The sequence below is a fragment of the Staurois parvus genome, unplaced genomic scaffold, assembly GCF_062004578.1.
Source record: "Staurois parvus isolate SC_StPar_1 unplaced genomic scaffold, SC_StPar_1.0 ptg000195l, whole genome shotgun sequence".
NCBI lineage: Eukaryota > Metazoa > Chordata > Amphibia > Anura > Ranidae > Staurois > Staurois parvus.
This window is the reverse complement of record NW_028317991.1, coordinates 8,350,382-8,366,943: the sequence shown is the minus strand read 5'-3', so window position 1 is coordinate 8,366,943 and position 16,562 is coordinate 8,350,382. Positions and strand designations below refer to the sequence as shown.

General features: G+C 45.2%; 1 protein-coding gene across 1 annotated transcript in view; it reads left to right on the top strand.

Moving 5' to 3' along the window:
- Nucleotides 1–16,562, top strand: part of DOP1B (DOP1 leucine zipper like protein B) — a 227,720-nt gene that overhangs the window by 112,724 nt on the left and 98,434 nt on the right. The window contains exons 4-7 of the mRNA XM_089677928.1: nucleotides 4,195–4,365; nucleotides 11,346–11,535; nucleotides 13,404–13,502; nucleotides 14,957–15,080. Of these exons, the coding sequence (XP_089534054.1) occupies nucleotides 4,195–4,365; nucleotides 11,346–11,535; nucleotides 13,404–13,502; nucleotides 14,957–15,080 (584 nt within the window). The remainder of the gene's footprint in view (nucleotides 1–4,194; nucleotides 4,366–11,345; nucleotides 11,536–13,403; nucleotides 13,503–14,956; nucleotides 15,081–16,562) is intronic.

Here is a 16,562-nt window from a genome sequence, read left to right as displayed (position 1 = left end):
TCTTAAGCCCCGTACTCATGATGACAATATTGGACGAATGATCGTCCACTTTTTGCATTCTAGTCTCTTATTGAATGTGAAGAGGTTACTAAAATTACAAAAATTCTTGTACGACAAAATCAAAAATTGAAAGTGATGTAATGTATTTATTTGTATTATACTTTTGGACGAAAACTGTACTGATGTACTGTAAATGAAAATTATACGATCTGCTTTTCGTGCTTCTCCCGTCGATCAATTTGGGATGAAAGCTGTGTGCGAACGATCAGATTATCGTACAATCACTTTAAAAGTGGTATTTTTCATACGATTTTCTGATCGTGTGTACTAGGCTTATGTCCAGTGGTGTATTTAGGTTTTGTGCTGCCCTAGGCAATACAAAAATCATCTCCCCCCCCACCACCACCACCACGGAGAGACCCTGACACCGACCAACACCCCCCTTCCCCATGAAGAGAGCCTAACATTGACCAACAACACTCCAGCCCTCCCCCCACCCAAGAGAGCCTTCCACTACCACGGCCCCCCATACACTGACAACACCCACCCCGGCGTGAGAGAGAAGACGCTTACCTTCACAGGTCCGGACATCCCTGGAAACAAGAATCAGGCTCTGCATACACCATCAAGAAGCTTGCAGCCTCTCCCAGATTCCACCTGGTCCCCATGCTGCGTGTTTTATTTTTTCCAACCCTTTTTTTGGGGGGTGGAGCTGCCCCCCTGAAAAATGCCGCTGCCCCCCTGAAAAATGCCGCCCTAGGCAAATGCCTTGTTTGCCTTGTGGTAAATACGCCCCTGCTTATGTCACCTCCATCAGATCATCCCCTGCAGCTATCACTCTTTGTACCACCTCCCTCTCCCCTTAGATTGTAAGCTCCATGAGCGGGGCTCTCCTATTCCTTCTGTATTGAACTGTATTGTAATTGTACTGTCCCTCTTTACATCGTAAAGTGCTGTGTAAACTATTGATACTATATAAATCCTGTATAGTAATAATCATAATAATGTTCGCCCCCTCGTTGTCTCCTGGAAAGTCCACGTCACACATCCCAGGATAAAGTTTCACTGGCAGGCAAATGCAGTTTTGCGCAGATGTTCCACAAGGCTTCTGGTCCTGGCAGAGCCCCGAGCACAGCAGTGCATGAAATGCGTGAAAACGGAACAGCTATGGAGATATCAGATCTTGGTGTGTCTGCAAGGAAACTTCATGTGTGCAGATGTGCCGCAATGGTCTGCTGGGACCTGAAGGGTGGGAAGAGCCCTTCAGCACATCTGCATATGCACCAGATTATCATCGATGGACTTTTTGGGGTTGATTTACTAAAGGAAAATAGACTGTGCACTTTGCAAATTGCAGTTGCTCTCTGCAAGTACAGTTGCTCCAGAGCTTAATAAATGAGGTAAAGCTTTGCTTTCCAAAGAATATTCAATCACGTGCAAGGAAGATGAAAACAAAAAACAGCTTTTTTGCTAGCATATGATTGGATGATGGAAGGCAAAAGAGCATCTGCTCTTTAACCGCCTCCTGTCCGCCATATAAGGAAATGACGGGCGCAAGGCGGTTCTCTCGTTCTGGGAGGACGTCATATCGGCTTGTAGTTTTCAATGAACTACCCCGGCGCTGTGGAGTGCTGTGGTAGTTCATTGAAGCTTCCTGTCAGAATATCTGCTTCTACATCCCGTACAGCAAGCAAATATTCTGACAGGTCTGCAGGAGACCAGCATGGCATCAGCGATCTACTGATCGCTGGTGCAATGTTTTACAGGCTCCTGTAAACAAAAAGAATAAATGCACATTTTTTTACATGCAAAAAAATGTGCATGTATTATTTTGATCTAAAAAGTGAACTTATCCTTTAACCGTTTCCATACCGGGCAATTTTCCCCCTTCCTGCCCAGGCCATTTTTCAGGTTTCAGCGCTCTCACACTTTGAATGACGATTGCGCAGTCATACAACATTGTACCCAAACTAAAATTTTAGCATTTTCTTCACACAACTAGAGCTTTCTTTTGGTGGTATTTAATCACCACTGGGGTTTTTATTTTTTGCTAAATTAACAAAAAAAAGGCCGAAAATTTTGGAAAAAAAACCACGATTTTCTTTGATTCTGTAATAAACGTTTGCAAATAAATAATTGTTCATAAATTTAGGCCGAGATGTATTCTGCTACATGTCTTTGGTGAAAATAACCCAAATTAGGATGTATTTTTTAGTTTGTAGGAAAGTTATAGAGTTCACAAACTATGGTATAGATCTGAATATTGATCAATCTGAAGTACTGACAGCCAATCTAATTTCTTGAGGTCCAAGAATGTCAGAACAGTACAGATATCCCCAAATGACCCCTTTTTGCAAAGTAGACAGTCCGACGTACTTCATAAGAGGCATGGCGAGTTTTTTGAAGTTGTATTTTTTTTGTCATAATTTTTCGGAAAATAAAAAAATTCAATTATTTTCACTATTGTTTTTTCACATACTATCACCAGTGCAGTACAGCGTCATCATATAACTGGCATGGCGGTGATCAGGGACACTGACTGGTGACAGTATGAAAAAAAAAATATATAATTTTTTTTTTTAATTTTTTATTATTTTTAATTTTTTATTAATTTTTTTTTCTCTTTTTTACGATTTTTTTTTTCATATTTCACTATGACCAAAGTAGTACAATGTTACCATAGTAACATTGTACTACTTTGGGGAAGTGATCAGTATTTTTTTTTTTACACAGTTTGCTTATAGCAAAGAATTACTTTGCTATAAGCAAGCATTTACCTGAATGACATCGATTCATTCAGGGGTTTTTTTCTTTTTTTTTTTTGTGCTTAGCTGTGATTTGGCCACAGCTAATCACATGACAAAGCTGGGCTGTGATTAGCCCAGCTTGTGCATGTGATCGCTGTGACCAATCACAGCTACACACACTAGTATACAATGGATGGCATGCATGAAGCCATCCATTGTATACAACTGTCATGTGACCTGCTGTGATTGGCCACAGCAGGTCACATGGTATCGGCAACGGGGCTGGTACTCAGATCTGTCATCGGCCGCGTCCGAGGTACACGGCCAGTGACAGATCGCGCCGCTGCACGGCCCTGCGGGCGCGCAAACTGCGCATGCCCGGGAGGACGCCATATGGCGTCCACCCAGAACGCTAATGGATTTTGCACGCCGCCATTCATCCATTGGCCGGGCGGCTAATGGTTAAAGGATAAATTCACTTTTTCTAAAAATAAATAAATAATAAATGCACATCTTTTTTACAGGTAAAAAAAAGTGCATTTATTATTTTTTTTTTACTATGCAGTCTCTAAAACATTGCACCTACGATGAGCAGTTCAATGCCATTCAGACATTCAGTCAGCTGGCTGGCTATTACTGAATGCAGGAAGAATCAATGAACTACGAGAGTGCTCACCAGCTGCCTTGCAGTTCATTGAGAACTAGAAGCCGTCGGCTACTTGTAGTTCATTAAGTCAAAGAACTCGCATTGCGCTCTTTTTAAATTGTGACAGTGGGTGCAGAAAGAGTAACCCCGGCCTGCTCTCAGGAAAGGGGGGGATCGGGGGCGGGAGAAGGTGCAGGGGCTGGAACATGTTACATGTTGCACCCTAAAAAAGGATGAAACCTGCAACATGTTCCAAAGGTGAACTTATCCTTTAAGACAAATAGTAGATTTTTCAGGCTACTGATTAGACATAGTTAACTTTTCTAGATGTTCCCTATAAAATAGCAAATTTTCCCATTTTGAGTTTTGGTTAACGTTAATCTCAGCCTAATCTATTATTTATTTATTACAGGTACTTGTATAGTGTTGTCAATTTATGCAGCACTTTACATACGTATTGTACATTCACATCAGATCCTAACCCTCAAAGAACGTACAGTCTAAGGTCTCTAACGCACATTCATTCATACACATACTAGGGCTAATTTACACCGGAGCCAATTAACCTACCAGCATGTCTTTGGAGAGTGGGAGGAAACCAGAGGACCGGGAGGAAACCCAAACAGGCATAGGGAGAACATGCAAACTCCAGGCAGGTGGTGCCATGGTTGGGATTTGAACCAACAACACTAGTTCTGCCAGGTGAAAGTGCTAACTATTTAGCCACTGTGCTGCCCAATCCCCTGTTAATATACATTTTTGATTTGCAGCTCCTAATCTTGTTTATTGTTCTTTCTGCAGCTCCGGCCTCTTTCCGCTGCTGTTCCATGCAGCCATGTCTGTGAAGCCGATTCTCCTAGGTCTGTATGAGACTTATTTCCTGCCTCTTCAGAGGTCATTACTGCCCAGTCTCCAGGCGTTCATCACTGGACTGCTCCCGGGTCTGGAAGAAGGATCGGAAATCTATGACAGGTGGGAGCAGAGTTATCTGTTTACTGGAGTTCTTGCTCAGTGTACTTACTAGTACTAGCATTAGTTATATCAGGGGTGCCCAACCTTTTGAAGAACGGGGGCCACTTAAGTGATTTGATAACCGGTCGCGGGCCACAATGGAATGGTTCAGAATTTTGCATTGTTTATATTGAATAGCATAATGAAGATTTTCCTCCTGCAGCCGCTGAATCCCAGCAGGAGGGAGAGGAGATGTTGGCTTTCTGTGGTTGCTGGAGGAAATAAAAGAGGATCAGTTCTTGTATATGCCGCCCCTCCTGTTCAAGTGTAAAACAGAATGTGTCAGGGAGGGCACACAGACCGCCTGGAGTGCAACCCTTCACCCTACAGCAGTGGTTGTGGGAGGTGGTATATACACATCTCACCTGTAGAGTTTTACCACCCTCCCTCCCCAAACCACAAATGTAAACAAGCCCTTGCTGTCCTGAGCCCCCTCATTAGGCTGCTTCCACACTGCGCATCGCGGGTACAGCGCAGTGCACTCTGGTTTTCCTGTGGGTTAGCCGCTCTTTGCCATAGACTTCTATTATATCTGGCGGCTGTGGTGCACTTTCCGCATTCAGCAATTTTGCTGCACTTTCAGAAAGCGCACGAAAGCCACAGGATATAATAGAAGTCTATGTCTCATTGCAACCAACCCGCAGCAAAGCCGCAGTGCACAGCGATGCACCCGCAGATCAGTGTGAAAGTAGCCTAGTAGTTAACCCTTTTATAGGCGCTAATATCGCCACGGCAGAAGTGCAGTGTATATGTTGTTTAATATACTAACGTATTTTCTTCTTCCGGCTTCTGCTGGCATCGCTCTCCAGGCTACTAGAAAGGTCGCAGGTGAAGTGCACTTGGCATAACTCCACCTGTGACAGGAGCTAGCGCTACAGAGGAAGGTTCGACTTATGTGGCTCCTGTTCCCTCTGCAGCCGCCTGCTTCCTCCACTGCCTGCACCGGCTCGGTGCTCCCTGATGCTCTGGGATGGCAGGTTGGCAAGCCCAGATTGCGATCAATGAGTTGCCGACCCCAGACATGCACTTCCCTGGTTCGAGGTAACGGGCCACATCAGAGGGCTCCAGGGGCCACGGGTTGAGCACCCCTGAGTTATACTCTACACGTACGAATCAGATACAGAGGCTGCCATTGCTGATCTCTTCCAGAACACTTGCTGTCTGGCTGTCTCTGGCTTTCTCAGTCACTGACCTTGGGCAAGCATGCAGATTAAAAAGAGTGTGAAGACAAAACTGTTGATCTTCATACTTGTTTCATTTCGGTGCCTCAGAAAGTATTGAAGCCAGTGAACCAGTATGGCAGCCAAGCAACCAGCATTTTCAAAAGGGAGAGGTCATAAATGGCAGTCTTTTTATTTTCTCAGTACAGGTTTCTTTTAAAGTGGTTGGAAACCCTTACATATATCCAGTGAATTGACTAGCATCAGGTGATACAAATCCTCCCACATAAGATGTACCTGTTTATCTGCAGCCTCTCTCCTCTACAGCCTCATAAAGCACACATTTTACACAGCATTTCTGAGTTCCAGCAGGCAGGGGGCAGGGATGTGATGTCACACACTGCACAGCATAGAGTAGGGAAGGTAGTGCAATATGTGTGACGTGCAGATAACAGAGGGAATAGACAGCAGATAAAAAACACATTAGGTGCTTTGGATTGAGGCAAGTACACACTAAAGAGGGATATGCTTTGTTCATTTTTCTTTTTAGAGGTTTACAACTACTTTAAACATCACTTGCCCTTTGCTGGCTCAGAACGCACATTCATAATCAGGAGGCTAAAACAAGTCCACACGATGGTGTGCCGAGTCAGTAATGGTTCTGCAAAGCTAAGAGCATGGTGATATTTTTAAAGTTGAAGTTTAATCTGCTTATATTTTCTCTTCTCTGGTTCCTCCTTCCTCCCTTCATCAGCCAATATTTTCTTTTAATAAAACATTTCTGTTTTCACTACGTACCATGTTTTAAACCCAGTAACATCACCACCGAGTCTCTGTGCTTCTCTATGCAATGGTGCACATAGCTTCCTGAAAACATCACTGTGTCCAGCACACATCTCAAGATCCCTGTACCCTGGTGCAAGCAGTGGAGGAGTTATGGAAATATTAAAATATCTTGTTTGACGGATGTCAGTCTGGAGTAGTGGGCATTCCTAGACAGTCTACAATGGTGTGCAGACCACCATAGGTAAAGCTCCCCTGTGAGTCTTGGGCCTTCATGATTGAAAGAACTACGAAAAGAGAGGGCCAGGGTCAGTTTGGCTGGGAAGGAAAGGGCTAGATGATGCAGGATGTCTTCAACTAAAAACTAAGCTGGGCTTGATCTGGCTTGCTGCAGCTTCTAGTACACACTGAGATGCTCACAGTGTGCAGTGAAAACAGAGTAAGCCATCCCAGTATAGGAGAGAAGCCTGTACCACTGGGCTAGATTAAAGGTAAGGCCAGAGTTCACCTTTAAAGTGGTACTAAAGTCCAAACATTTTTCACTTTAATACATTCTCTGCATTAAGGTAAAAGTGCTTCACTGCTTGCCCCTCCCCCCATTCCTAAATACTTACCTGACTCCTTTCACCACTCCAGCGCTGTCCTACTGCCCTCACTTCCTGCTTTCATAGGAGACACTGAGGGTGGCAGAGCCATAGGCCCCTGCTGCCATCAGTCAAACTTCTGAGAAGAATGAAGTGAAGGCATTGCTTACTGGCGTTGTGTACATCTATAGATGCACACAGCTCAGCTCGGTACCCAACAGGAGAGTGTGCAGACAGATGCCTGCTTAAAGTGGTTCTGGGGCAGCACAGTGGCTAAATAGTTAGCACTTCCGCCTGGCAGTACTAGGTTCGTTGGTTCGAATCCCAGCCACGGCACCTCCTGCCTAGAGTCTGCATGTTCTCCCTGTGCCTGCGTGGGTTTCCTCCAGGTACTTCGGTTATCTCCCACACTCCAAAGACATGCTGGTAGGTTAATTGGATCCTATCTAAATTGTCCATAGTATGTGTATGTATGAATGTGAGTTAGGGACCTTGGATTGTACGCCCCTGGAGGGTTAGGGACTGATGTGAATGTACAATATATATGTAAAGTGCTGTGTAAATTGATGGCGCTATATAAGTACCTGAAATAAATAAATAAAGGCTCAAGTTATTTTACCTTCATGAATTCTATGTCTCCCCACCCCCAAAGTTTACCTGATCCCCCTCTCAATCCAGCGATGTCTAGAAGAGTATAAGTTCTCCAGGGACTCTCACACCCTATTGGCTTCTGCTGCTGTCAATCACAGCCAGTGAGCCAATCAGGAGAGGGAAGGGTGGGGCCAAGCTGCAGCTCTTTGTAAAGCTGCTTGCTGTGGGGGCACCCGACGAGAGCCTGCGGGGAACCCGAGAAAAGGAGGATCCGGACTGCTCTGTGAAAAACCACTGCACACAGCAGGTAAGTATAGACATGTTTGTTATTTTAAAAGGAGAAAAAAAAAACCCCCCAAGACTTTAGTATCACTTTAACATCCAGCTTGCTATAGGAGGCACCTAAAGGAAGGAGTACTAGCAGGGACAGCCAGAAGTGGAGGAAATCAACCTTCCTGAGCAATACCGTTGCACAGATCAGCGAAATAATAGCTTCTTTTTTATTTAAAAAAAAAAATGCCTTTAGTGATCACTCTGATTTTACACTAATGTGAGGAGTGTTTTATTCAAGAGGTATTTCAAGCAGAAATGAAGCCATAGGTCCCCCGGGGATCTTACTTTCTCCCACCACCCGCCTCATACGGAGATTGTACAATGGACTGTGCATGCAGCGAAAAAAATGCTGCAGGCAGAAAAAGTCTTTATTGCAGAAGAAGCAGAACCTCTTCTATGAAAGCCTACCTGCTAGCATTTTTTTCTGCTTTAACAAGCTTTAGCAAGCATTTAGTACTAATTTTCAATACTTAGCCCTGTAGTCTCTCAGACTTTGCTAAATGCTTTCCAAGGGAACCTGTCTAGATAAAATATGGGAGCTGCCATTGATGACTTGTTTTTAGGTGTTCTTGACATAGAATCCCAGACGCTGATGATTCCAGCTCCCCCCAGAATTCTATTTTGTGACCAGGGGCGGAGTGACAACTCATGGGGCCCCCGGGCAATAGGGGATCATGGGGCCCCTGTGTCCTTGCCCAAACTCAAAAAAGCCTATGAAAAAGGTACTAGGGGCATCTCATGGGCCCCCCTACTGACCCCAGGCCCTCGGGCAGTGCCCAAGTTTCCAAATGGTCAGTCCGCCCCTGTTTGTGACATTTGGATAGGGGTGGAAGTCTGCCGTATTGTAGATTGTGTAGTTTCACAAAGGATACATGAAATGGAGGTACTGCAGTCATTTAGAACAATGGTGTGTAACATGGCAAAGCATCGTATGAGATTACTGATATGTACAAGTTGTTTCTTGGGGGGTCTGAAAGTGGTTTGGGGCTGCTGGGAATGCAAGGAAAGGTACCTACATACTGTCTATCTACCTAACTGTAATACAATGCTGTATTTTCACCTAGTTTGGGTAAACTAGGCCTTCGAGTGGAACTTAAACTAGAACTATAGGCAATTGTTATTTTCATTTTGGATAGAGTAAGGGAGAATTATAACCCCTGCCAGTTTAGTTTTTGCCATCTGTGTCCCATTGAAGAGATTTCCCTTCTCTTCCTGTACCATAACCAAACAGGCAATGAGATGAAATCCCTGCAAATAAGAGGAATTCCTTGGGGGACCCCCAGGTCACCAGAACTAGTGTCCCCACTGGAAGATTTGCCCTCGGTTACTTTTCTGTAAACAACCCAAAATGTGGGATTTTTTTTTTACTGTCACTTTTAATGTTAATGATAAACAGGACAACTAGAGAGGGTGACTCTTCTTAACAGGACACAGGCAGCAATAAAAACTGACGGTTGTTCTAATTCCTCTCCACTCTGTCCAAAATGAAAAAAAAAAAGTTTTGCCTTTAGCTGTACTTTAACTCTCTCAATCAACATTAGGGCTCGTTCACACTTGGCTGTTTTACCAACGCTTGCCAAACGCCCCTATAGCATTTGGCAAGCGTTGGTCCGGCGTTTGTGGGGCGTTATTAACGCTCGGCAAACGCTCCGCAAACGCCGCATGCGCGGTTTAGTGGCGGTTGCTAGGCGTTTGCCGAGCGTTAATAACGCCCCACAAACGCCTATAATACAGTTTGAGTGGTGTTACCGCTCCGCAAACGCCCCGCAACCGCGTCGCAACCGCACCGCAAACGCCGGCCGGGCGTTTGCGGAGTGGCACCATAGACGAGAATAGGAGGCTTCAAAGCCTCCTGACTCGACCAGAGGCGTCTGTTTTGCCGCGACGCAACGCGACGCAAACGCTCCCGTTAGAACAGCACCATGTGCTGTAATGTGCAGAATTGGCAGAGGCGTTTGGGAAGCGGTAAAAACGCTTCCCAAACGCCTCTCTGCCGCCTGCACACAAGGCTAGTGTGAACGTAGCCTTAGTTTTATGACTTCCATCAGGTCATCACTCAGAGTTATAACCTTTTATACCACTCGCCCCACCCTATTAGATTGTAAGCTCTTATGATCAGGGCCCTCTTTATCCTCTTGTATTTTATTGTTTTGTAAAGCGCTGCGCCAACTGTTGGCGCTATATAAATCCTGTATAACAGCGGTTCTCAACCTTCCTAATGCCGCGACCCTTTAATACAGTTCCTCATGTTGTGGTGACCCCCAACCATAAAATTATTTACCCAGTAATTATAATTCATGAGTGTCGTTTTACCTCCAATACTGCTGCTTTCAACACAGTAGCTGCTTTCTACACAGTAGCTGCTCTTTACATATTGGAAATATGTGTTTTCCGATGGTCTTAGGCGACCCCTGTGAAAGGGTTGTTCGACCCCCAAAAGGGTCGCGACCCACAGGTTGAGAACCACTGCTGTATAATAATAACAATAAACTATTTTTAATCCTTATGCTACGTGCATCTTGCAATTTTGTTTCCTTGCATTTGTTCAGTTACTTCCTGGTTTCTGGCTTAGGCCAAAATAATGTCATACATCCCAGGAGTCTTCAGGATGGGGGGGGGGGGTTTCTCAGCTAAGCACACCCTCCTGCCTGCATGCCTGATCTAAGGGCAGATGAGTTTCAAAAAGTAAATGCTACATGAATCACCTGCTCTTTTCTCAAGATGGCAACAGCCAGAAATGATAGGGGGTGTTTCTCAAAGTGATTTCTCAAAAACATAAAGCATGAGACATGTATGGATGGGTGAGTTTCCTTGGAATAATAAAAATGAATTAAAAGATGAGTTCGCCTTTTGGATCATGTCCCACCAGTTTTTAGGGTGGAACATTTAACAACTTCCCATAGCTGCATCTGCCACCTGCTGCCCCCCCCCCTCCCCCCCCCCCACACACACAGATAGTATGAGGAGATTTCTGTACTATCTGTCAGATTTGAAAACAGGGTGGCTGTGTGGAGCTCCCCCTACATAGCCACATCAATCATTCACAGACTTCTGTGAATGAATGAACTGCAAGTCCCAGCAAGCCCAACCTTAGTGGCTGTGGGCTTGTAGTTTTCAATGAACTACCACATTGCTGTGGAGTGCCATGGTAATTCCTTGAAGCTTCCTGTCAGAATGTCTGCTTGTTCTTACAACCTTGTACGGTAAGCAGATATTCTGACAGGTCTGCAGGAGACCTGCATGGCATCAGCGATCTATTGATCGCTAGTGCAATGCTTTCCAGGTTCCTTTGGACAAAAATAATAAATGCACATTTTTTGTACCTATTCAAAAGGTGAACGTATCCTCTAAATAGTGATGTCAGTTTGTGGTGCTCAGATACAGTTTAGTTCCGCTTTAAATACTTGTGAATGTCTACTGTGACAAAGGCTTGCAGCACTGCTGGTCATATAGGTCATACTGAATCCTCTGTGTTCCTTGTGTTTCCCAGGACAGATGTGTTGCTTCAGAAACTCTCCATGGTGGTCGGCCATGAAGTATTCTACAGCTCCCTGTGGGGCAGTGTCTTGGTCAGCAGCTCCATCCGCCTCCCCGCTTCCCTCTTTGTGGTCAGTCACATCAACAGAGACTCACCACCCAAATCTCAAAGCTACATGCTGGGGAATGACAAGCAGCTGGCTGTGAGTATGACTGGTCATGGGACATTTGCACAATGGCATTTGGATAGGGGAACATCCGATAGTTCCTGGGAAAGGGGGCGCATGTGCTTTTCTCTTACTCCCAAGATGCAATGTCCAGGCCTGAGTAGCCAATTGCCATGCCTGAACACTGTCACATGGGAGAAGAGGGTGCGTTAACTGTGCAATCTCTGACACAGACTATTACGTAGAAGGGACTATGTGTGGCCAAGCTACAGGCTTGCAAATCAGCAATGAAAATACTGGTAGCCACACCCCCTGCAACATTTTTCATCTAAAAGTGGTGCAAGCAGGCACAGCCTACACAAGAGTGGCAACTCTGCTCTGAACTTAGGAGCAGTGCAGCATCATTGCCACCCCATCGCAGGAAGCTGCTTTAGGTGGACTTTACAGGCAGGATTTATGGGAATTTGCTGGGGACTAAGATAAAACTGCAGATGCACTGATAATTAAGTACCACTAAACCATATTCTTATTCTACACATTTTATCCATACACACCCACTAAAAAAAAGTTTCTTGCTGCATTTTTCTGCCTCCTTGTAACATATTTGAGCTCCCAAACCTCTCCTTTTTCCTTCTTACTTGTGTTTGCTTGGAACGAGAAGTTCACATTAGTTGCAGTAATGTGCACTGCACTATGCACACTACAAATCCCATAGTCCATAGCTCATAGTCCATCTCAGGAATGAGTAAGAGAGGGTGGCTACATTCCTACATACATAAGGAATTTGCATAGTCACCCTTTAATAGGAAGTCAGATCGCAGCTGCAAAAACATTTGGAGATTTGGAGGAAGCTGAGAACAATAGGGGGGACTTTTTAAAATTAAGAATACTTAGGCCTTATTCACAGGGCATATCAATGTGTATGTCCATGCAAGGCTGTGTTCTGTGCATCCTCGTGCAGGCAAACCTATTGATGTGAAATGGGATGACCTAGCTCCATGGACACAACTGCTGCTTCCAATTTGACATCCATGCGGGAGCACGGCCCTGAACACACACTGTGTGAGTCCAAGGGCTGAGTGGCAACTTTAGGCCCAGGGAACGGGTACAACCCAGAAACCCATGGTGCAGCAACTCGGACCCCCTCCCTCTTCCCCGCCTCCTGCCGACCCTCATCCTAGGCTGAAGCTCCACTCCAGGTACTGTCTGCTCACCGGGCGGGTAGGGCTGCACCGACTCCGGGTACCCAAACGGTCAGTCAGGGTTGGCCGGGGAAGGAGAGCCTCAGGTGGGCGCCAAGTCTGCCTCTGCCTGAACACGGCTTACACCATTCATGCCAAAGGGATGGGCCGCCTGCGCTCTGTCCTCATCCTGCACTCGGTAGGACACCTGCAGGGACTTTTACTGCTCTTCACCAAGAAGCCTTTAGACATGTCTGCAGCAGAAGTGGTACGGCCTTTTTAGGGGGCATCAGTGTGGACTGGGGGGCAATTGCCCCCCAACCAAGTATGCCCCTGGTGTAAGTTTAGGGACATGCACATGTTACCACACAGATGTCAAGTTAGGAACAGTGGCTGTGTTCATGCATCCACTGCGACCCAATTGCAATCAATGGAACTGTCTACACGAGGATACACGGAACAACTGTGCACCCATGTACGGGTAAACACTGCCACATATGGGCATACGCATTGAGTTGGGTGTCACCTTAAAGTTACAAACTTAAATAGACTGTTTTTCAAACCAAAGTTTAGTATGCACATTTTTTTTAATAGGAAGCCATAGTTCTACTATTTGCTTGACTAATTCACAATCCACTTCTTTGACTACTTTGAAGCACTATTGAGCTCATGTTCTGTAAAAGTGTATGCAGACATTAATATTTGTTTTTCTGTTCCTCCTAGATGAAATCACTTTGTATCTCGGTAATGGATTCAAATGTTCTTGTACAGAGGAACACCTTGGAAATCCTGCTCTTCTTCTTCCCCTTTCACACATGTCTGGTAAGAGAAACTGATCTGGGCCCCGGAGAGGCACAATATAGATTTGTCTGCCAGCCTTCACCCTCATAAAACCACCCATTCATTCCTGAAAGATCAGCATTTTCTCAAATGCTAATGAAATAAATGTTAGTTAATTACTAAATGATGCCAAACAAGCAGATTTTCCAGCAGTTATTAAGCTTGCCAAAAAAGTTAAAATGTGAAACAATAAATTTGTTTACAAAAATGTACAGCATATCATTTTGCCATACAACACATTTTGTAAATAAAAGGTCAGTCCACCCAAAACTGACAATTCCATTATACATTAGAATCTGACTAATGATAATCTGAGTCAACTTTTATATTTGTCCTGCACATTCCAACAGTGAGTGAGTCCTCAACACTGACCAGAGTCTTTAATGTCCTTCTTCCCTGCTGCTCTGCACTTACGAATAAACACAGAAGTTCTCAGTACTGAGCTCTCCTGTGTTCATTCTCAAACTGCATGAGATTGTAAACATGACAATCATGTTTACGCATTTCCAAGAAGGTCAGTTCAAACCAGAACACTGTAGGATAAACACGTGTCCCGCACCCTGTTCAAAATGTACTGCACTTGCGATCTGCAGAGCAGGTGTCAGTGCAATGTTAATGACACCCCAAGCGCAGGTTGCAAACACAGTGCCTTTGCCTGCACTGGATTGAATGGTGCATTATCTGGTTGCTCTGTGTTTTATAAAGTAGTGCATGCACTACTTTTGCTGCGGCCCGGTATGACTTCAGCTCATTCAAATGAATGGGCTGAAATCGCACAGCACCTGGATCGCATGTGACTTGTACAGGAATGCACTGGTGTGAACCATCCTTAAGTATGAATTAACTCGCAGGTGCTTAGTGCTTTTATGTTCCTTCAGAAAGTGAAGAAGGCTGTAAACACCGGAGGCATGTTTACCTCCCCACTCGCCATTCCAAATGGAAAATCCACCAATGAAGTCAACAGGAAGCCAGGACACAGAGGTCTCATTGGCTGGGGAGAAGGAGGGGGGACAGTAGAACAATAGCACAGATCATGAAGAGAGAACAGAAGGGCTGTGGGAGAGTGACATTGCAGGACGACACACAATCAGCCCTCCTGCAACACTCAGAGACAGGGGGATCAGAGAGCATTGGGTTGGAGGAGGGCATACTACGAGCGGTGGCGGCGGCATGGTTTGACCACACTGTCCATTATAGTCTGTAATCAACAACTCGGTCAGACCTGCCCTCTCTCTTCTCCAGCACTACATGTCTGCAAGAAGATGCTTGCTATAAGGGGTGTAGCCACTTTTGTGCCTATGCTGGAATTTCGTAGACATCTGCTGATAACAGCACACAGATGTGTCCACCATCCTCCTGTGCCATGAAGTAAATTTAGAGGTTAGTCCCCATTACACCAAATGACTTGTATCGCTTTCATTTTTCTGTGTCTGTAGGAGTCCGATGTCTGTCCAATGTCACTGCAGCGGTCAGAACTCATCCACATCCTCTCTGCTGCTATCCAGACTGTCCTGAGAAGAGACATGTCTCTGAATAGGAGGCTGTTTGCATGGCTGCTGGGTAAGAGGACCTGTCACTAGAGATTCAAGCAAACTAAGGCCTTGTGTAATAACTGTATGAAAGGAATTGTTTTGTTTATGAACCGGCTAGCTTTCTGCTGTCAATCTTCCAGGAAAGTAAGATTGATAGCTGTTGGCAAAACATTATTTATACATAAGCGCTAATATACTTACTGTACACTAAAAATTATATATTATAGTGATGGATACATTCAGGAGTTCATTTGTGTGCTCCCCTAAGCTTTTTGGCTGAACATCTGGGGATGGGGAGAGCTGCTCCTGTCCAGTTTCTTGTTATGGTGACCAGTCTTTGCTGTTGCTTTTTTTTACGGTGAGTGACTGGTCACTTAGCTGTCTCTTGTTCGCTATGGGCAGTACTCATGTGGTTATGTCACCATTGCCTGCTTAAGGCATGTTACTAAACCCACAACAGTAAAATCTGTCTGTACATGCAGTAAAACTTGCTTGTTATACTCACTGAGGAACCTAAGGGGTTAATCCTCTGCATTGTGTAAAAAGGCTGTTTGATCCTCTCTTCTCTGATCCCCCTCTTCTTCTACCTTCCCCAATCCGTCTGCTGATAGAACAGAGCCTTGGGGGCAAGATGCACATGCTCAGATTGGTTTATATTGCTAGTGGTTTTTTTCTTGGGAGGGAGCATGTGATCAATACAGGGGCCAATCAGCGCTGTCCAGACAGAGTTCAGGGATTCTGCAGCCTCATAGGACAATGAGAGGAGAATGAAATCTCCTACAAGTTTTAACCAGTGCTCTGCTGGACACTGATAGAAGTCACAAGACTGGTATATACTGCTGATAAGAAAAGGTATCTAGCAGTTTATATCTACTAAAATAATTGCATTTCCATGTTGTGTGTACTGTGGGAGACCAGATATAGTGAATGCAGGGTCCGGGGTTTAGTAACACTTTAAACTCCTCAGTGCCATGCTTTGTCAAAAACCCTCGTGAACATAAGAAAGTGAATCACAGCACAGAAAACAGTGCAGAGGGTACAGTATGTCCAGACCTCTGAACAGGAAGGGCCTCTGACCCTCCTAGGGCACAAGACTCCTGACAGGGGCAGAGTACACCATAGTCTACCTAGGCCAAAGCCAGGTGGACCCCACTCTTTAGGGACCAGCCGACGCTAGTTCACCAAGTACTTGGTGAGGGGCTCCCCTGAAGAGAGACACTGCCCCCTCCGGATGGAGAGGGGCACAGAACCTCCCCCCAACGTCAGGGCAGGTTCCTTGATGACCTTTACTCTCCGTCTCACATAAAGTCTCGTGATAAAAACCTGACAAATAAAAAAAATAGTGCCATGTGCAGTACAGAGCTGGCCTTGCAGCCAATATAAAGAGCCAGAAGGCCACATCCATAGGCGACGTGCAAGGCATTGCCTGCTACAAGGGTGGTTTCTGTCAGGGTGATCCACTGCCAACAGCCAGATCACCACCCAAAATACTCCCAAGGACCTGCCCACA